Source organism: Camarhynchus parvulus, chromosome 2, assembly GCF_901933205.1.
Source record: "Camarhynchus parvulus chromosome 2, STF_HiC, whole genome shotgun sequence".
Lineage (NCBI taxonomy): Eukaryota > Metazoa > Chordata > Aves > Passeriformes > Thraupidae > Camarhynchus > Camarhynchus parvulus.
Window position 1 is genome coordinate 150,610,667 of NC_044572.1, and position 20,230 is coordinate 150,630,896.

Genomic DNA, 20,230 nt, shown 5'->3' on the forward strand with positions numbered 1-20,230 from the left:
TAGTTGTGTGGCAAAAATGTTCCAAAGATCGGCAGAAGGTGCTGGGCTGGAGGTCTTTGAACTGATTTGTGGGGGTGAGAATATAAAATTATGGAATGGTTTGGGTTGGAAGGGACCTGCAAGGCCATCAAATTCCAAACCTCTGCTGTGGTCAGGGATACCTTACACTGTCCCAGGTTGGTCCAAGCTCAGTCCAGCCTGCCCTTGGACACTTCCAGGGGTGGGGCAGCCACAGCTTCTCTGGGAATTCCATCCCAGCCCCTCACCACCCTCCCAGGGTGGAATTGCTCCCAATATCCCATCTAACCCTGTCCTCTGGCAGTGGGAAGCCATTCCCTGTGTTCTGGCACTCCAGGCCCTTATCCAAAGTCAGGGCTCAGCATCCAGATGTTCCCACCAGTGATGTTTTGCCCGGAAAAAACCTTTTCATCCTCAAAGCAGTTCCCAGATAATCTCTAATTGCGTGTGTGCAGGTGCTGGGAGGCAAGCAGAGCTTAGTTAGGGCATGGAGAAGGCTCAGATCCCCTCCTGATGGGCGAGTTTGAGTTTCTACCCCCTCGATATTCCTGGAGATGGGAGCAGATCAGGGCTTCCATCCCATTCCCTGGTGCCAGGGAGGGATCGTGGTGCAGTTTTTTTTGGCTGGTTGAGCTCTTGCCCATAGTTCTGGAGTGTGGGCAGCATCCTCATGGATGTGGCTCTGACCATAGGGATGCAGCCATTCTCCCAGCCTCAGCAGGGTTAAATTGGGATCACCTCATTCCCAAAAGTCTCTCCTCAGTGCTGCACATCCCACACCAGCTTCATCCTTGGTGACATTGGTGCCAGCACCATCCCCAGTGAGCATGGAGCCGGCGTGGCACCAGCTCCATCCCTGGAAACATCCATGGATGTCTCCTCCCCATGGAAGTGACCCTGTGGTGGCCTCCCAGGACCACAGGGACCACAAAAAGCCACACCCCCCATTGCTCTGGCCACGTTTATTTGGTTCCAGCCCTGCAGAGGTAACACGTGTCCACACCGCCTCCCACCCTCAACCACGTTCTCCTGAAGATGTCAGGATCCCCCTGCTCCTCAGAGGAGCTCGCTTTGGTCCCCATCACCCCTCCTGTCCCAGAAGGGGCTCGTTCACTAGTCCTTGGCCATTTCACAGGCCCGGTTGGTGGCGGCCTCCACGGCATCCATGACGGTGGCCCGGAGCGCTCCCTTCTCCAGCTGGTGCAGGGCGTAGATCGTGGTGCCCCCGGGTGTGCAGACGTCCCCCGGCAGCTTCGCCGGGTGCTCCCCCGTCTCCAGCAGCATCTTGGCTGCGCCCTACGGGACACCAGGACACCAAGAAGGGCAGATTTGGGACTTGCCAAATTCCCCTTTCCACGGTTGGGTGGCTGTGACAGTGTTCACAGGGGTCTGAGGATGAGGGAAGAGGCGAGGATCTGACTCCATGTTTCAGAAGGCTTGATTTAGTATTTTGTGATATATAATATTTTAAAACTATACTAAAAGAATAGAAGAAAGGATTTCATCAGAAGGCTAGCTAAGAATAGAAAAAGAAGGAATGAATAACGAAGGCTTGTGTCTCAGATAGAGAGTCCGAGCCAGCTGACTGTGATTGGCCATTAATTAGAAACAAATGCATGAGACCAATCACAGATCCACCTGTTGCATTCCACAGCAGCAGATAACCATTGTTTACATTTCGTTCCTGAGGCCTCTCAGCTTCTCAGGATGAAAAATCCCAAGGAAAGGATTTTTCAGAAAATATCGTGGCTACAGATGGCATCACCATCCCAACACCCCCGTGGCGAGGGACTGTCCCACCGCCACGCCCTTCGTCTTTCTGGTGGCTTCATTTTTGCTTCCAAGAAGAGAAACTGAGGCAGGGCAGCTTCCAGCACCTCCTCCCTCATCCCAATGGATGTTGTGGAGCCCAGGGGGAGGAGGGAAGGGGGGCAATGCCAGCGTGTGCCAAGGACTCACCAGCAGCGTCTGTGCCGCGATCCTGCTGGCCAAGGCGCCCGGCATTCCCATCTTCACCGCGCCCTCGGCCAGCGCCTCGGCAAACAGGTACACCTGGGAAGAGGGGAGGATCCAGGGGTGAGCCTGGAGCAAGGAGGGCAACCCCCAAATCCCAGGACAGCATCCCCTGTCCCTCTGGCTTACGTAGGCCACGCCGCTGCCGCTGAGCCCGGTGTGGATGTCGATGTAGGATTCGGGGACCTCCTCGCAGAGGCCGCAGGAGGACAGTAGGCTCTTGAGGAGCGCGGCTTCCTCGTCACCCGCGTTGCTGCCCCGGGAAAAGACCATGGCCCCTGCCTGCACCACGCAGGGCAGGTTGGGCATGATCCGCAGCACTTTGGTCCCGGGCGGGAGGAGCTGGGAAAAGACGGGGATGGGAGAAGAGGTGCCAGCCATGGGAAGTACCCAAAGGTGACCGGAGACACCGGGGGGTGTCACCCATCAGGCTGGCGGAGAAGTGAGGAGCACGGGGAGGGAGCTGGAGGGGCAGCTGGGTGGGGACAAGGCCACAGAGGTGTGTCCTGCATGGGCCTGGGTGCAAATGGAGGAGAAAGGAGAGGAGGAGGAGGAAAGGAGGAAGAGGAGAATGAGAGATGAAAAAGAAGGAAGAGAGAAAGGAAAAGGAGGAGGAGAAGGGGAGAAGGAGAAAGAGAAGGGGAAAAGGAGAGAAGAGGAGAAGGAGAAAGGGAGGAGGAGAAGGAGCGAAGGAGAAGGAGTGAAGTAGAAGGAGAGAAGGAGAAGGAGAAGAGGAGAAGGAGAGAAGGAAAAGGAGAGAAGAGAAGAAGAAGAAGGAGGACCAGGATGCGGACAAGGAAAAAGGAGGAGAGAAGGAGGAGGTGGATGAGGAGGAGAGGGAAGAGGAGAAGGAGGAAGAGGAAAAAGAAAGGAGAAGAGGAGGAGAAGGAGAGGAGAAGGAGGAGAGGAAAGGAAAACAGAAGCAAAAGGAGAGAAGGAAAAGGAGAAGGAGAAGGAGGACCAGCATGAGGACAAGCAAAAAAGGAGGAGAGGAGGAGGAGGAGGTGGATGAGGAGGAAGAGGAGGAGGAAAAGAAGGAGGAAGAGGAAAAAGAAAGGAGAGGAGGAGGAGAAGGAGAGAAGAAGGAGAAGGAGGTGGATGAGGAGGAAAAGGAGAAGGAGAAGGAGGTGGATGAGGAGGAAAAGGATGAGGAGAAGGAGGAGGAGGTGGATGAGGAGGAAAAGGAGGAGGAGAAGGAGGAAGAGGAAAAAGAAAGGAGAGGAGGAGGGAAGGAGAGAAGAAGGAGGAGAGGAAGGGGAAACAAGCAAAAGGAGAAAAGGAGGAGAAGGGAGGAGGAGAACCAGGATGAGGACAAAGAGAAAGGAGGAGAGAAGGAGGAGGTGGATGAGGAGGAGAGGGAAGAAGAGAAGGAAGAGGAGAAGGAGGAAGAGGAAAAAGAAAGGAGAGGAGAAGGAGAGAAGAAGGAGGAGAAGAAATGAAAACAGAAGCAAAAGGAGGGGAGGAGAAGGAGAAGGAGAAGGAGAAGGAGAAGGAGAAGGAGAAGGAGAAGGAGAAGGAGAAGGAGAAGGAGAAGGAGAAGGAGAAGGAGAAGGAGAAGGAGGGGAAACAGAAGCAAAAGGAGAGGAGGAGAAGAAGAGAAGGAGCAGGAAAGAAGAAGGAAAAGGAGGAGAAGGAGAAAAGGAGGAGCAGGAGAGAAGGAAGAGGAGGAGAGGAGAAAAGAAGGAAAAGGAGAAGGAGGAGTCTCACCCGCTGCAGTGTCTGGATGGTGACACCAGCCACCAGTGACACGACGATGTGTTGGGACCCCACAGCAGGACGGATCTCCTCCAGGACACCTGGCAGGATGTGGGGTTTGGTGGCCAGGAAGACCAGGGTGCTCCTGTACACCACTTCCAGGTTGCAGTGTGTGGTCCGGCAGCCCAACTCCTGCCCAGGGACAGGGAGAGGGATCACAGCCCAGCATCCCCCAAAACAGCATCCCAAAACCAGAACCCCCATGGTAACGGCACATCCAGAGGCAGGGACACAGCCTGTGGACCTGCTCTGGTCACAAAGCCACCGAGGCTCTGCCTGGATCTCACCCAGATCTGGGAAGGATGAGCCAAACCCCTCCTGAATGTGGGGGAAAGGGTGCTCTGAGCCCACAGTGAGGGACACCCCAAAATCTCCCACCCCCCTGGCCCCACTCACCCGCCAAGCATCCAGGTTTTTGTCCGAGGGAGCGCTGGCCAGGACGTTGCTGGCTGGAACCTTTCCTTTGGGGACACAGGGAATGGTGTGAGTGGCCAGGGTGGCCCCAGGGTTGGGGGGACACCCCAGCACAGCCCAGACACCCCAATTTCCACCGGGATGTGATTCCCACAATCCCAGCATGATCCCAAAGGGGGATGTGGAGCAAGTGTGGCTGGCACCAGTTGTGTCAGGGCGCAGTGACAATGGAGGTGACCCTAATGGGCAGGGCTGTCCCCACACTGTGCTATGGGACAGGGACAATCTGGGACACACTGGGAGCAGGGACAGGGCTGTGCTCTCACTGTCTGTGGGACAGGGATGTCAGGGAGAGAGGCAGGACAGGGCTGTCCCAATGTCCCCACACTGATCTGGGGGACAGGGACCCCGGGGGACTGGGATAGGACAGGGCTGTCCCCATGTCCCCACACTGACCTGGGGGACAGGGACACCAGGGAAGAGCAGGGTCCCCAGGGGAAGAGTGGCAGGAAAGGGCTGTCCCCATGTCCTTCCAGTGCAGGACAGGAACCCGGGGAGGGGCTGGGACCTTGGGAATAGGCCAAGGCAGGGCTGTCCCCATGTCCCTCCAATGGAAAACAGGGACCTGGGAAGGGCTGGGACCTTGGGAATAGGCCAAGGCAGGGCTGTCCCCATGTCCCTCCAATGGAGCACAGGGACCTGGGGAAGGGCTGGCACCTTGGGAACGAGCCAGGACAGGGCTGTCCCCATGTCCCTGCACTGGAGGACAAGGACCCAGGGGCGGGCTGGCACTTCAGGAACGGGTCAAGACGCGACTGTCCCCATGTCCCTCCACTGGACAGCAGGGAAGGGAGTGCAGGGAGCGTCCAGAGCAGCGCTGTCCCCATGTCCCCCCGCACTTCCCCGCGCCACAGGACGCGCCGGGAAGGCGCCAGACCAGGACTGTCGCCGTGTCCCCTCCCCTGCCCGTGTGTCACGGAGCCTCCGGTCGCCCCCCATGCCGTACCCGCCTGCAGCAGCCCCCGGACGAGCCCCCCGGCCATACGCCCGGCGCCCACGAACCCGACCCAGAGCTCGGACTCCTCCATCGCTACGCGAGGCCACGCCCCCAGAGCCACACTCCCGGCCCTGATTGGGCTCAGGCAGCCACACCCCCCTCTTCTATTGGTGGATCAGCCGTTAAGGGGCGGGGTGAACGGGGTAAAGAGGGGAAACTGCGCAGGCGCCGGCGGCACGTGGTTCGCGGAGGTGCACGCGTAGGGGTCCTGGAGGGAATTCCCGAACCATTCCCAAAACCTTTCCGAACCTTCCCTGCAGCGCTCAGCGGAGCCCCGGCACCCCTAGGGCCACGAGGGGGTCCCCACCACGGGGGTGGGGGACAAAATTTGGCGTGGGGGAGGCCTCCAAAGTTGTCCGTGGATGTGGGAGGTGCTTCCCACTCTCCTGGCCCCACAGGTTCCCCCACCCGCCGGCATCCACGGGTTTGTGGAGGATGTCCCCTAATTTGTCGGTGGATGTGGGAGCTGCTTCCCATTCCAGGGTGCTCCTCACCCACCAGCATCCCTGGGACTATGGGAGGTTCCACTGGCGGGGGGGACCCTGAAATTTGGGGAGGGGGTGTCCTGTAATTTGTACATGAATGTGGGCGCTTTTCCCCACCCTCTTTTCCCACAGGACCCCCTCCATTCCCATCATGCTGCTCCAGAGCTCCTGGGCTGTGCTGCTCCTCTGTGCCACTGCCGGGTTTTTGGGGTGGCTGGGCCTTGCTGCCCCCCCCGAGAAGGTGGGGGACCCCCCTCCCCCCAGAGCTGGGGTTCCCCCCACAAATCCCCCTCAAGACAACCACGGGTGACAGCTGGTTCTGGGATGAAGCCACATCCCAGGAGATGTCACACCTGGACTCCTGTTACTGTCTGGTGGCTGTGGGATTCCCTCTGGCTGGGAAATTTGGATTCTGGGACCCCCCATCCTGGGCAGCCTCTTTGCTTGGTGTAGGTATGGTTTTTTTGGGGGGTGAAGGCCGAATTCTGGGGTGAGTTCACACCTTTTTCCATATTTTAGATCCCCAAACCCCCTCCTCTGTCCCCCGTCCTGTGCTGGGAGCACCCAGGGGTGCATTTGGGGTGTCCATGGGGAAAACCAGCATTCCTCCATCATTACCCCCCCAAATATTCTCCTTAGGAGGAGCTCTGGGAGACCTGGATGAGGTCAGCTCTGGATGAGCTCCCCATGGCCCAGCTCGTGCAGGACATCGCCCATTGGATGGGTACGAACCAGGGCTGGGATGCTGCAACATTCCCATATCCCACTTTGGGACCGATCCAACCTCTTTTCCCACCCCACAGGGAATGTGAGCAGCCGTGGGGCTGCAGAGCTCCAGGGAGGGCACCAAGTTCTCCCATCCAACTTCCATCAGGAGCAGGAAAGACCTCAGGATGTTCATCCCCAGCCAGGTGGGAACATGGCTAATCCCATTCCCAGGTTTTTTCACACTGGGGTGCATCTTCCACAGCTCATCCCACTGCTGCTTCCATCTTTTCCATATGCAGAGAGCATCCTGGTCCTTCAGGAGGTGATGGAGAAGCTGCAGAAGGTCAACCAGAGCCTGGAGCTGATGCTGACAGCCTTGGAAGATGCACAAAGCCAGCTGGAAAAGCACCTGGAGCACCTCAAAGCCATCCCTGACCTGGATGGTGAGCGGGAGTGGGGGCTGGAGGATCGATGGGAGCTGCTGGATGCCAACACCAGGCTCTTCTTCCTCATCCCACAGGTCAGAGCCAAAGTGTCACCTCCTCCTGCATCCCACACAGCTCATACTTCGTGCTCCTGGTTCTCCCACTGGTGCCAGCATCATTCCAGGCCATCTTTCTCCTCCTTTTCCTCGCTTCCAGCACCCTCGGCATTCCAGCAATCTCCACTCTCCTGGTCCTTGCTGCAGCAGGTGGGGACAAGTGTGGGGACAGTGGTTGGGGACAAACCACCCTGAGAGGGGAGGGTCTGTCCTCTCCCAGCCTCTCGTTTTCCCACAGGGCATTGGCTGCTGGCATCCGGCTGCCATGGTGCCAGAAGGATCCGGCCAGTGGTTCCCCGGGAAAAGGCCCGGTACCGGCTCACCTCCACCCCGGAGAGGTAGGACGTGGTTGAGGAGGTGGCATGGAACCTTTGGGAGCTGCTGGGTCCCACCCTGGATTTCACGCCCTGGATGTCCCACCCTGGAGCCATCTGGCAGAAGTTCTCAGGAAAGGGACAGGACACATCTTGGTGGCTTTCCTATGGCTTTCGGACACCTCATCCCAACTCCTTGCACCATTTCTGTTCAGATGTTCCATCTTGGATGTCCCATCCTTGGTGCCTCATCCTGAAATTCCCGTCCTGGATGTTCCACCCTGGAGCCATCTGGCAGAGGTCTCCAGGGAAGGACAGGACACATCCTGGTGGCTTCCCTATGGCTTTCGGACACATCCCAACTCCTTGCACCATTTCTGTTCAGATGTTCCATGTGGGATGTACCCCCTATCTGGGATGTTCCACCCATCCTTGGTGTCTCATCCTGAATTTCCCTGGGTGTCCCACCCTGGAGCCATCTGGCAGAGGTCTCCAGGGAAGGACAGGACACATCCTGGTGGCTTTCCTATGGCTTTTGGGCACCTCTTCCCAACTCCCTGACTTATTTCTGCTCAGAGAAGGGTGTGGAGAAGTGCATATCTCCATGGTGGTGGTGACACAGAAGCCACCAAGGTGACAGGAGTCCAATTTTCCTTCTTCCCACACAGGGAATGTGATATGGAGCTGCTGCAAGAGGAGTTGGACAGGATGGAGATGAGCTGCCTGCAAAATGAGAGGCGCCTACAAGGTGGGAGGTGTGGTGGCTGTAGGACAAAGATCCGAAGCCCTGACACATCCCCATCTTATTCTGGGACGTGTGTTATCCCAGAGTGTCCCCAAGCTCTGCCAGGGCATGTGCCACCACCCCAGAGTGTCCCCATCCTCCACCTTGGAGGGTGTCTCCACCCCTGCCATGTTCTTGCAGAGCCCTCACACCTGGAGCAGCCCCAAGAGGTGGCCAGGGACATTCCCAAATTCACAAGGCAGGTGTCACCTGACCCCGATGCCCAGAGGACAACACCGAGCTTGTGTGGGGTAAGGTGCTGGGTGGGATGTCCCCATGTTGGTGTTGTCCCCCAAAATGTGCTCTTGGGGGCCACCTGGGTCTCACTGAGGGTCAGGTCCTTCAAGGTTGGGGTGTCCTCACCATGGTGGCACCTCTGGGTATGGGGCAGACAGGGCTGGGGACGTGACATACAGGGAGGAATTTGGGGTGGAAGAGGGTGTCCTGAAGGTTGCCAAGGCACTCCAGGGGACAAGGGACATCTGCAGGAACCCCCTTCTTCCCAAACCAGGTGACACCGGAGCTGGTCATGGATGCTGGGAAGCTCCTGGAGCCCAAACCCTGCAGGCCAAGGGCCAACATGTGAGCACCAACCACCCAGAATGTCCCTTCTCCATGGCTTGGTGTCACCTCAGGGGGACACCAAGGTGCTGGTGGCTTCCTGGGGTGCTGATTGGTGTCTCCTCTGTAGGTCCCCGTGCCAGGGGCTCACCAGGGCTGGGCAGCGGTGCCGGAAGAAAGCGATTCCCGGGCTGGAATTCTGCCACATCCACACCACCAGCAGTAGCTTGGCCATGGATTCATCCCCCCATTTTTGACCCTCCAGCCCCTCCCTGAGGGGTTTTAACCCTTTTTATGGCTATTCCAGATCCTGGTGGAGAACATGGGCCCTAAGGATGCCACTGGATGTGGGTACAGGGTAGATGTTCATTATCCCACCAGTTTTATGCTATTTGCATATATTTTAATAAATGCCACAATTACAGCTGGAGTCTTTCCCATTCCTATCCTGAGATAGGGGGCTGTAGGATCATCCCCATGTGCCAAGAGCAGCAGCAAATTCCCTGCTGCCATTTCCATGCCCTGGATTCCTGACTGCCTTCCCTTTATTACACCTAATTGCAGGTAATTAATGTAGCTCATTAACAGCTCAGAGCCACCACCCTCTTGGACACAGCCACGGCGATGGCTCCAGCTGGCTTCCACTACTTGATTTGGGATCTTTTTGGGATGCCCCAACTTTCCTCCCCCCTGCCCTGGGCGTCCTGCGCCGCTCCCAGCAGTGGGGCAGGAATGTGGGAGCTGCTCCCCAGGCTCCCATTTTTACTTTGGAAATGTCACTGTCACCCGCCCAGCCCCGTCCTCTGCCCCAGCAAAGGACAACCCTGAGTTGAAGAGGATGATCCCGGTGCCAGGCAGTCCTGGTGCCGTCACTTCCTGGCGTTGGCATAGTTGGCGTTGAACCAGGCACAGGTTTCCTTCACGGCTGGGGAGGGAGAAGATGGGATGGGTTTGGGGATTGGGAATGGATTTTGGAATGGATTTTGGGAATGGATTTTGGTCACAGAATCATGGGATGGGTTTCGGGGTTGGGAATGGATTTTGGTCAGAGAATCACAGGATGGGTTTGGGGATTGGGGATGGATTTTGGGAATTGACTTTGGTCATAGAATCACGGGATGGGTTTGCAGACTGGGAAGGGATTTTGGTCATAGAATCATGGGATGGATTTAGGATTGGGAATTGATTTTGGCCACAGAATCACAGGATGGGTTTTGGACTGGCAATGGATTTTGGTCAGAGAATCATGGAAGGGGTTTGGGGACTGGGAAGGGATTTTGGCCAGAGAATCATGTAACAAGTTTTGGGATTGGGAATGGATTTTGGTCAGAGAATCATGGAACAAGTTTTGGGACTGGGAATTGATTTTGGCTAAAGAATCATAGGATGGGTTTGGGGACTGGAATGGATTTTGGTCACAGAATCATGGGACAGGTATCGGGATTGGGAATAGATTTTGGTCACAGAATCACAGGATGGGTTTGGGGATTGGGAATGGATTTTGGTCACAGAATCATGGGATGGGTTTGGGGATTGGGAATGGATTTTGGTCACAGAATCACAGGATGGGTTTGGCGACTGGGAATTGATTTTGGTCACAGAATCATGGCACAGGTTTTGGGACTGGGAATTGATTTTGGTCATAGAATCATGGGACAATTGAGGGATTGGGAACAGATTTTGGTCAGAGAATCATGGGACAGGTTTTGGGATTGGGAATGGATTTTGGTCAGAGAATCACAGAATGGGTTTGGGGAATGGGAAGGGATTTTGGCCAGAGAATCATGGGATGGGATTGGGAATGGATTTTGGGAATGGATTTTGGTCATAGAATCACAGGATGGGTTTAGGGACTGGGAAGGGATTTTGGTCATAGAATCACAGGATGGGTTTGGGGGATCTAGAATGGATTTTGGTCAGAGAATCATGGGACAGGTTTTGGAGACTGGGAATGGATTTTGGTCAGAGAATCGTGGGATAGGTTGGGTTGGAATGGACATTTTTAGGTCATCTCATCCAACCACCATGCAAGGAGACACCTCCCAAGAGACCAGGTTGCTCCATGCCCCATCCAACCTGACCTTGGATATTTCCAGGGATGGAGAAACCACCACCTCACTGGGCAACACATGCCAGTGCTTCACCACCCTCATTCCTCATCCAGAAAGGATGGACCACCTTGATGCCACCAAAGCTGATGGCATGGGGCACGACCCCCGGTGTCTCCTGGAGACTCCCCCATCTCACCTTTCCTGAAAGGTGTGAACTGGAATTCGGGCAGGTACCGCCGGAGCTTGGCATTGCTGGCCGTCTTCTTGAACTGCCCGTCGGACTTGGTGGTGTCAAACTGGGATGGGAAGGGTTAAGGAGGAAAAACACGTCTTGCTTTTGCTCCTTTGGTGGGAAGGATCCTCTGGATCGTGGAATCTCCATGGGGAGCTGGTGGGAAGAGGGGCTTAGCCTGTTGTGAAGGATACAACGAGCTCTCCCCTGAATTCCATGGCCTCTGCAATGGCCTCTGCTGCTTCCCGGATGGAGACTTCATCTTCTTCTCCCACTGTGGAGAAGGGAAGGATCATGGCTGCTCCCTCATGGAGAGGGGACTCCTGGGGGACAGCCAAGGCTTACCTGACAAAATGATTGGTTCCACCTCATCATATTCCCGCAGCACCCAAATGAAAAGTCGGGCTAGGTCCTGTGGAAGAGCAGACAACTCTTGGAGGGGTCACTGACGTCCCCCAACCCTCCCATCCCAAGGGGACACAACTCTGGGGATGGCCCAGGAGAAGCCAGGGGGGTTCAGACCCCTCTGGGGTCCTGCCAGTGGCTCCTCCAGCCCCATTCCCTGCTTCCCAAGGCCACACCTACCAGGGAATAGATGAACTGTCTCCTGGGCTTGCCTGTTCCCCAGACGGTCAGAGCAGAGCCGGACTCTGCAGGAGGAAGGAGCCATGACCACCAGAGCCACCTCTAACCACCCCACAGGGCAGGTGGGAGAGAAAAAACCCCTCATTTCTCCCCAGAAAAAATCCCTGGAAGTCCTGCCACCCTCACGTTTGGCCAGGTAGACCTTGTGGATGAGCCCTGGCAGGACGTGGCCGTCCTCGATGTTGAAGTTGTCGTGTGGCCCGAAGACGTTGGTGGGAATGACGGCGGTGAAGCGTCGGCCATGCTGCTCGGAATAACCCCTGGATGAGAGCAGGGAAGGGATGGTGGGTGGGCTCTCAAGCCCCTTCCTCCAGCACTGATGTGCCCCCAAAAAACCCTGGCCAGCAGCACCTTCACCTGCTGAGCCCCAGGTATCTCCCCAACTTCCACCTGGAATTCCCACTGGATTCCCCTTGCCTTGAAATCCAATGGCTGCTCCCATGTCCCCAGCTCACCTATTCTGGACATCAATCATCCTCTTGGCGTAGGAGTAGCCAAAGTTGGAGCTGTGAGGCGGCCCGTTGTGGATCTGGGAATATCAGAGCGGATAAATTAAGCAGGGGAGAGACTTTCCCTGGATTTTGTGTGGGAATGGGGATTCTCACCATGGTCTCGTCGATGGGATAGGTGGTCTTGTCTGGGAAGATGCAGGTGGAGAGGCAGGAGACCACCTTCTGCACCCCTGACTCATGGGCAGAGTGCAGGACGTTGTCATTGATGTGGATGTTTGTCCTCTGGGGAAAAGGACATTTATCAGGATCATGAGGTCAGGGATCCCCAAATTCCTTCACCAACAACTCATAATAACTCCAGAAACCACTGGAGCTCTGGTTTGGCACTGGGAGCAGAGCAAACCACATCCCTGTGTGCCCATATCCCACTTTAGGGAGTGCAGCACCCACAGGGATCCCGGCAGTGCCAATTCCATGGGTGCTCACCCAAAAATCCAGGTTGGAGCGGATGTTTTTGAAGAGGCCTCCGACCATGGCGGCCAGGTGGATGACGTGGGTGGGCTTGTGCCTCTCAAACAGGGCTTTGGTCTCGGAGCTGCTCCTGGAATGGGAAATTTTGGGATTCAGTGGGGTCAGCAGAGCAAATTGAGGTGTTTCCAAGGAAAAACCCAAGAATAGGAGAGGAAGTGTTGGGGTTCGGTGGGGGCAGATTGGGGAGTTTCTAAGGAAAAACCCAACCTTGGGATGGAAAAATTTAGGATTGGGTGAGGTCAACAGAGCAGACTGGGGTCTTTCCAAGGGAAACTCAAATTCTGGGATGGAAAATTTGGGATTCAGTGGTGTCAACAGAGCACACTGGGGTGTTTCCTAGGAAAACCCAAATCCAGGGATAGGAAATTTTGGGGTCACCAGAGCAGACTGGGGCGATTCCAAGGAAAAACCCAATCCTAGGATGGGAAAATTTGGGGTTTAGTGAGGTCAACAGAGCAGATTGGGGTCTTTCCAAGGGAAACCCAAATTCCGGGATGGAAAATTTTGGGGTTTGTCAGGGCCAATAGAGCAGACTGGGCTGTTTCCAAGGAAAAATCAAACCCTGGAACAGAAAAATTTGGGATTCAGTGGGGTCAACAGAGCACATTGGGGTGTTTCTGAGGGAAAAAACCAGTCCTGGGATGGGAAAATTTGGGATTCAGTTGGGTCAGAGTAGACTGGGGTGTTTCAAAGGAAAACCCAAATCCAGGGATAGGAAATTTTGGGGTCACCAGAGCAGATTGGGATGATCGCAAGGAAAAACCCAATCCTGGGATGGGAAAATTTGGGATTCAGTGGGGTCAGCACAGCAGATTGGGTTGTGTCCAAGGAAAATTCCAATCCTGGGATAGGAAATTTTGGGGTTGGGTGAGGTCAACAGAGCACACTGGGGTCTTTTGGAGGAAAAATCAAATCCTGGAATGGGAAATTTTGGGGTTTGTCAGGGTCAAGGTTGTCAGGGTTGTTTCCAAGGAAAAATCAAACACTGGAATGAGAAAATTTGGGATTTGGTGGGATCAAGCAAATTGATGCATTTCCAAGGAAAAACAAAATCCTGAGATGGGAAGTTCTGGGGTCACCAGAGCAGACTGGGGTGTTTCCAAGGAAAAACAAAGTCCAGGGATGGGGGTTTTTTGGGGTTAATAGAGCAAATTCCGGGGTTTCCAAGGAAAAAGCCCAACTCACGTCAAGTCGGCGTCCCGGGAGGACACGAAGATCCACTCCTCGTCCGGCTGCCCCTCTCCATCAGCCACCACCTTCTCGATGGCTCTGCCCACCAGGCCGGTGCCACCTGTCACCAGGATGCGCTTGGTCACCTCTGTCATGGCCAAAACCCTGCAGGGAGGAGCCGGGGGACAAGCTGGGATCACCTCGGCATGGACCACCCTGGTGTGGGCACCCACGAGCATCCCCACACCCCAGGCAGGTGGGATCGGGGTTTTGGGGGGGAAATTTCTGCGATTCTGGGTAAAAAGGGGCGTGTTTGGCTGTGACAGGGCTGAAATGCCTCACCTGGAGGCCACCTGGGCCAGGGCCAGACCTGCCACGTGGCACTGCCCAGCCTCTGGAAAGGGAGGGGCACCGGCACCCCCAGGTGTGTGCCCCAAATCTCCTTCTACACCCCCAAATCGCCTCCCACACCTCAAATCTCCCCCTGCACCTCAGGGGCTGCATCCCAGATCTATTCCTGAACCCCGAGTCTTGTGTCTGCACCCCAAATATCCCCCTGCACCCCATATCTCCGTCTGTACCCCAAATCTCCCTCTGCACCCCGGGTCTGCACCACAGATCTCGCCCTGAACCCCAAATTTCCCCCTGCACCCCAAATCCTATGTTTGCAACCTAAACCTTCCCTGCACCCCAAACCCCAGCTCTGCACCCAGGATTGCATCCCACGCCTCCCCTGCCCCTCAAACCCCAGCAATGCACCCCAAATCCCAGCTCTGAACCCAGTCCTAACCCCCCCCCACCTCCCCTGCACCCCGAATCCCACTCCTGCACCCCCATCTCCCCTCATCCCCTCCCGTCCCGTAGCGCGTCCCCCCTCCCAACCCACAACCTCCCGCCCCCTTGCCCTTCCCACCGTCCTGTCCCCCCACTTTGGGGACCCCCCGGTTCTCCTCCCCACCGGTCTGGGGTGGCTCCTGTCCCCACAAATGTCCCTTAATGGGGTGAGGGGCGCGTCTCACCCTCAGCTGGATTCGGGGCCACTCGGGTGCGCTCGGAGCCGCTCGGTTAAGATCGGCTGCTCTCGGCTCGGCGCGGGTTCGGGTTGAGTCGGTAGGGGCTCGGCTGAGTTCGGCTGTGCTCGGTCCTGCTCGGCGGTGCTTCGTGGCGACTCGTCTAGGTTCGGTTGGTCTCGGCTCCGTGGGGGCTCGGCTAGATTCGGAGTTACTCGGGTCAGCTCGTTGGACGCTCGGCTGAGTTCGGCTTCGCTCGTATCGGCCCGAGGAGGGTTCGGCTGCGCTCGGGTTCTTCCGTCGCCGTCACCGGCCGCTGCCGCTTGGCTCGTCGGGAAATGTAGTCCGTGCCCGGCAGCAGGGGAAAGGAGAGGGCGCAAGGGAGAAGGTTTTGGGAAGAGGGATAAGGGAAATACAGGGAAGAGAAAGGGGTGCGGGTGGGGAAAGGAGGTGCAGGGGGAGGGAAGGAGGTGCAGGGAAGGGAATGGGGGTGCAAGGACAGAAAGGTGGATGGGAAGGAGGTGCAAGTCCCGGGGAAAGGAAAGGAGAAGGGAAGAGGGTGCAGGGGTTTTAAGGGGGTTAATGGGAAGAGGTGCAGAAGCAAGGAAGGGGGTGGAGAGAAAAGGGGTTTCTTAGGTGTCTCCCCACAAAGCGGCCCATCGAAAGGGATTTCGATGTGAAAACGTTTTAATCACTTTTAATACACTTAAGCCGAGATTAAAAATGAGCAGAGCTTTCCTGCGTGTGGGGGATAGTTTTGAAGGCACCCCCTCCACCCACACATCCAGCTGGCTTTTCCCTCGGGATTTTTGCGAGGCAAAGGCAGGGCTTTGCTCTAAATTAAAATTTTGAAAGTGGAATTAAGGGCAACCCAGCCAGGAATTCCCACATTCCTCCCGCCAAAGCCCTGGGTAGCCCCAGTGTCGAGAAGCAATAGAATATCAATTTTTCATTTATTTTCTCCTGGCTGAGACCTGGAAATGTGTCCTTTTGATTTGGAAAAATATCAGGGAAGGCTGGATCCTTGGGGACCTCCTTGCTGAGAGTTGGGGGGGGATATTTTGTATATTAAAAGATGTCACCTTGTGCCTCTGTCTCCTGGAAGTGCCCATTCCCAGCGTGTGCCCAGCCCTTGCAGGCCTTTCCCAGATCCAAAATCCCACTCCCAGGGGTCTCAGTGTTGTTCCCACCTGATGTTTTACAGGATTCCCTGGCTGATCTCACCCACGGAGCCAGGGATGGACGCTGGAGCTCCTTCTCCACGCCAGCTAATTCCACGTCTGTCCTGCATCCTCCACGAGACACTGAGGTTTGGCAAGAAGAAACCTCACGTTGATGTAGGGATGAGTCAGATCCAGCTGCGTCCACGCTTCCACTTCACTGCACGGTGAAATTATGGAATAAAAGGGTATGGGCTGGAATAAAATCGTTCCCATAAATAAAAATCATCCCATTCCAACCCCCTGTCATGGGCAGGGACACTTTGCACTAGATCAGGTTGCTCCAATGTGGCCTTGAACACTCTCAAGGATGAGGGGGAAAAGCCAAGGAATATTTTCCATGTGCTGGTGGGAGAATAAGATGTTCCTGCTGCCTCCTGCAAGTCTTGTGAGACTAATTAGGGATAAAACCACGTTTCAGCCAAGGAATTGCTGGGAGGTGGCACAGCCCAAGAGCTGCTGTGACAGCATTCGAATAACCACGGTGTTGCATTAAATGCAGTAATTTTGGAGCTTAAATATGCTAATTCTGGGTCTAATTACCAAAGAAATGTTGGAGCACGAGGGAAGATCACAGGGGAAAGGGATAAAGTTGCGGCGACCATATGGGACGGACTCGTTTGTTAATGAAATATCACCCAGGCTCCTGATGTTATCTAACAAGGCCTTTGGGATTGGAGGATCAAAGCCTGCAGCAGACCCATTAGCTCATCTGGGCAGGGCGTCTGCGTGACACGATCCTGAGGACATCCCAGGACCTTCCAGCCGGCAGGATAAAGCTTGGGTGGCTTGGCCAGGTCCTGTCGGAGAACCGCTGCTTGGTGTGAGGCGTTGTTTCCGTAACGAAGCTTCCTTGTTGGGTGACCTATTTCTCTGGAACGGGCCCGGTTCTGGGTCCAGCCCCACTCCGTGCTCTGCCCTCTCCATGCCTCCCAGGAAAGTGGAGCAGATGGGTATGAGATTCCTGGGTATGAGATTCCCAGGTACAGCCTATCCCAGGTGGAAGCTGTCCGAGGATGAGGCTTTACAGCTGCAGCCAAGCTCCAGGAGCCCAGGTGAGACAGCTCTAAGCATCCCTTCCCTGCTAAAATTCCAGCTCTGTGGCTCCTTTTTATGGAGCAGCACACCAGCAGTGACCCTTTTTCTAGGCCTTGTCCCACAGGATGGCCTGTGCCAGTTTCCATAGGGATTGGGGGTTGCTCCCCACAATGTGCAGCCCTTTGGCAGTGGGAATTATCCAAAAGCACAGAGGGGGAAGACTGGGATGGGGATGGGGTTGGTGGCCACAGATATTCCAAGAAATCCTGTTCATGGGATTGGGAGCAGCTGCTGCACAAGAGTGTCCTTCCCACTATGATTTTGGATTTGGTCTTGTCGGGTCCAGTCCTCTGGAGGAGGGAGATGAACCTGCCACTGCTCCATAATGGGGTTTGGGATTATTCTGGGAGTGGGATCTTGGCTAGGTGAGTGTGAATCCCATCAGGAGAAGCACTGGAAAAAATGCCACCTCTTCCAGCCCATCCCATCTTCTTGGGGTCTCCTTGGATGGAGTGCAGAGAACTGGGCAGGACCCAAGAGACCTGGATCTCCCAGGGTGGATGGGAGAGAGGAATGTGGGCACTGTGGATGTGGATCTGAGCCTCCTCCCAGCGCTCCCTGGAACCCACGTGAGCTGACTGTGCCCAAGAAGAGCGTCTCTGGCACGGGTTTGGGATGAGGCAGACATCCCGCTGGGCCTGGCTGCTTGGGCATGTCCCAGGACCTTGGGAAGGTGAAATCCTGCTCTTGTTTCTGTCCAAGTGTTGATGTCAAGCTGGATGAACTCCAAGGTGAATGAGTATAAGAGCACGGATTACTTAAATTTGTCTTTTTATGGGTTAGACTTTATTTTAAGATGAGCTGAAGTTGGTGCCTCAAGGCCAACCAGGGGAAATGCACTATTTAACTAAACAGAGAAATAAAAAGGCCAAACCATTGCAAACCTATTCCCTCTCTCCTTTCTCAGCTCAGCTGCAGGGGCTGTTTAGTTTTGGTTTCAAGGAAGGGCTTTGTTCCTCAGCAAACTCTTCCTCTTTGAACCAAATCTGAATCCAGCTGTGCATGGAGTTCTCTGCCTCTCTGGGCTCCAGCTGCTCCAGAGACGTTATTTTAATTTGCTTTTGATGAATATTTTAGTGCTGCCAATAGCCCTGGAGACTTTGAACTTGTGTGTCAGCCCAGAGCTCACCTGTTTGCCGGGAGCCTTTGTACAGAGAAAAAAAAAACACATCAAAGGAGAAGAAAGAGTGAACGTCACTGGTGAGAAGCAATTTGAGGAGACCAAAGATCTTTATGACCCAAAAATCCATGTTGGAGTGTCAGTATTGGGAAACAAAGAGGCAGGAAGGCGGCGCAAGGGGCACCATCTTCTCAGCAGGGTCACAGGCTCGTTCCTGCACCTCGTTGCCAGGTGTCCATGCTGCACCTCAGGAATCCACAGTGACTTGCTGGGACTCAAGTCATAATGGGGATGTGATGTGTGACCTCAGAGTGGAGGGTTGGTGGCTTGGGGTCACCAGCACAGATGATCCAGGGACCCAAGAGGTGGAAGGGGGGGGGGGGGGCCGGGGGGCCCGGGGGGCGGGGGAGAAGGGGGGGGGGGGGGGGAGGAGGGAAAGGGGAGGGGGCAAGGGGGAGAAAGAAAAAAAAGAAAAAAACCAGGGGGGGGCGCAAGGGGGGGGGGGGGGAGGGGGAGAGGGAGGCAGGAGGGGAGAACAAAAAACCACCACCGGCAGGGCCGGAGAGGGAGGGGGGGGAAGGACAGGGAGGGCGGGGGGCACGGGGAAACCCCGGGGCGCGGGGAAGGGGGGGGGGGAAGGCCCACCCCCCCTTGGGGGGGGCGGGGGGGCGCTGGAGGAGAGGGGGGGGGGGGGGGGGGGGCGGGTAATTGGGGGGGGGGGGGGGAGCTTGTGGGGTGTGTGCAGCTGCAAGAGGTCTGGTATAAGAACGGGAGGCATCTGAGGCTTTGATGCAAGAAAATTTTATTTAGGCAAAGGAATGAATAGACAGGAGCAGCGAGTGGAAGGGGTCCAATGTCAGGTTCAAGTAGGACAACCATCAGCCAAGGTGCTTTGGTTGCAGGAGCTGTTGGCAGAGGCCAGAGCTGGTGGTGTCAGGGCTGGTGCTGAGGGCCCTTAGCAGATGGAGCCATAGCCCCTTCTGCCATAGCAGCCCAGGCCTCCCAGGCCGTAGCCAAGGCCAAAGCCAAATCCCCCAGAGATGGGCTGTCCCTGGGCATTGAGCTCAGTGCCCACGGCAGCGGAGGAGGTGGATCCGACGGCGGTGTTCTGGGGGAAGGAGGTCATGATGGGTCCCGGCAGGGTGACCAGCACAGGGGAAGGGTTGATGATGACGCGGGAATCCTGGCATTGCAGGGCACAGGGCTCGTTGCAGCTGTTGGCCAGCGGGGTGGGTCCGCAGGGACGGCAGAGGCTGTTGCAGGCCATGGGTGTGGTGTGGAGGGTGCCTGGAAGAGAGAGGGGGGTGAGGCAGGGTAGCGGCATGTGGGGATGTGAGGGTGGAAGTGTGAGAAGGGCAAGAGAGTGTGGAGGCTGTTGTTGGTCTGTGGGGAGGCATGAAGGCTGCTGAGGCTGAGGCCGAGCATGCTGGAAGAGAGGGGCCAGGGCTGCAGGAGCAGGAGGATCAGGGGATTGAGTCTCACCTTGTTGTCAGCAGGAGCAGGAGGAGAAGGCGTGAGGAGAAGTGTGTGAGGTAGAGAGGCTCTGGGCCGGCTTTTATGCTGGTCCTGGAGGGGCGGAACAGCCTTGTCCCATGGCCTTGGGGCATTTTGCAGGCCACAGTTCCTGGTTGGCTCAGAGTGGTGAGTGCTGAGGTGGGGAGTGTTTTGCTCCCCACAACTCTGCAGTGTCATGTTCTGCTCTTGAGGCCATCTGACATTGGCCGCAGCTTTTAAAGACCAAAGGCTGCAGCTATTAGAGACCAAAGGCTTCTGTTAATATTGTTTCTCTGGGAGGGCTGAAGACGTGACCAGAGCTTTGGAGAAGTGGGATGTCATCATCGTGGCAGTGGCGTGCTGTGGTTTTGTGGGTGTGTGGTGAAGAGGGGCCTCATTCCACCACAGCCACATCAGGCTGGTTTGGGCTTTGCAACTCTTCTGGTGGGGGGTTAACAGGTGACAGCTCCCCTTCCATCACATTTTCTGTCTCTCTACCATATTGCAAAATTCTTAACATCCCTATATTACAGGCCTTTTCCCCTAGTGATGGGAAA

General features: G+C 55.9%; 4 protein-coding genes across 4 annotated transcripts; 1 reads left to right on the forward strand and 3 right to left on the reverse strand.

Annotated features, from left to right (window-relative positions):
• Positions 1 to 967: 967 nt before the first annotated feature.
• PYCR3 (pyrroline-5-carboxylate reductase 3) lies at positions 968 to 5,319 on the reverse strand. The gene is made up of 6 exons (XM_030943802.1): positions 5,207 to 5,319; positions 4,183 to 4,247; positions 3,739 to 3,918; positions 2,161 to 2,373; positions 1,978 to 2,070; positions 968 to 1,314 (listed from the first exon to the last, which is right to left on the reverse strand). Exons 1-6 carry the CDS (start codon positions 5,286 to 5,288, stop codon positions 1,132 to 1,134), a joined length of 816 nt encoding a protein of 271 aa, XP_030799662.1. The 5' UTR covers positions 5,289 to 5,319; the 3' UTR covers positions 968 to 1,131.
• A 1,074-nt stretch (positions 5,320 to 6,393) lies between these two features.
• Positions 6,394 to 8,986, forward strand: LOC115917540. The gene is made up of 9 exons (XM_030971663.1): positions 6,394 to 6,466; positions 6,546 to 6,653; positions 6,750 to 6,893; positions 6,971 to 7,141; positions 7,230 to 7,329; positions 7,974 to 8,053; positions 8,231 to 8,340; positions 8,601 to 8,671; positions 8,781 to 8,986. Exons 1-9 carry the CDS (start codon positions 6,403 to 6,405, stop codon positions 8,905 to 8,907), a joined length of 975 nt encoding a protein of 324 aa, XP_030827523.1. The 5' UTR covers positions 6,394 to 6,402; the 3' UTR covers positions 8,908 to 8,986.
• A 45-nt stretch (positions 8,987 to 9,031) lies between these two features.
• Positions 9,032 to 14,954, reverse strand: TSTA3 (tissue specific transplantation antigen P35B). Its single transcript, XM_030971664.1, has 11 exons — positions 14,751 to 14,954; positions 13,747 to 13,896; positions 12,517 to 12,631; positions 12,184 to 12,312; positions 12,034 to 12,107; positions 11,705 to 11,838; positions 11,519 to 11,583; positions 11,279 to 11,345; positions 11,128 to 11,207; positions 10,898 to 10,997; positions 9,032 to 9,575 (listed from the first exon to the last, which is right to left on the reverse strand). Exons 2-11 carry the CDS (start codon positions 13,884 to 13,886, stop codon positions 9,520 to 9,522), a joined length of 960 nt encoding a protein of 319 aa, XP_030827524.1. The 5' UTR covers positions 13,887 to 13,896; positions 14,751 to 14,954; the 3' UTR covers positions 9,032 to 9,519.
• A 4,180-nt stretch (positions 14,955 to 19,134) lies between these two features.
• LOC115901000 (feather beta keratin-like) lies at positions 19,135 to 19,446 on the reverse strand. The gene has a single exon (XM_030943256.1). The coding sequence runs from the start codon at positions 19,444 to 19,446 to the stop codon at positions 19,135 to 19,137; it is 312 nt and encodes a 103-aa protein (XP_030799116.1).
• Positions 19,447 to 20,230: the final 784 nt, after the last annotated feature.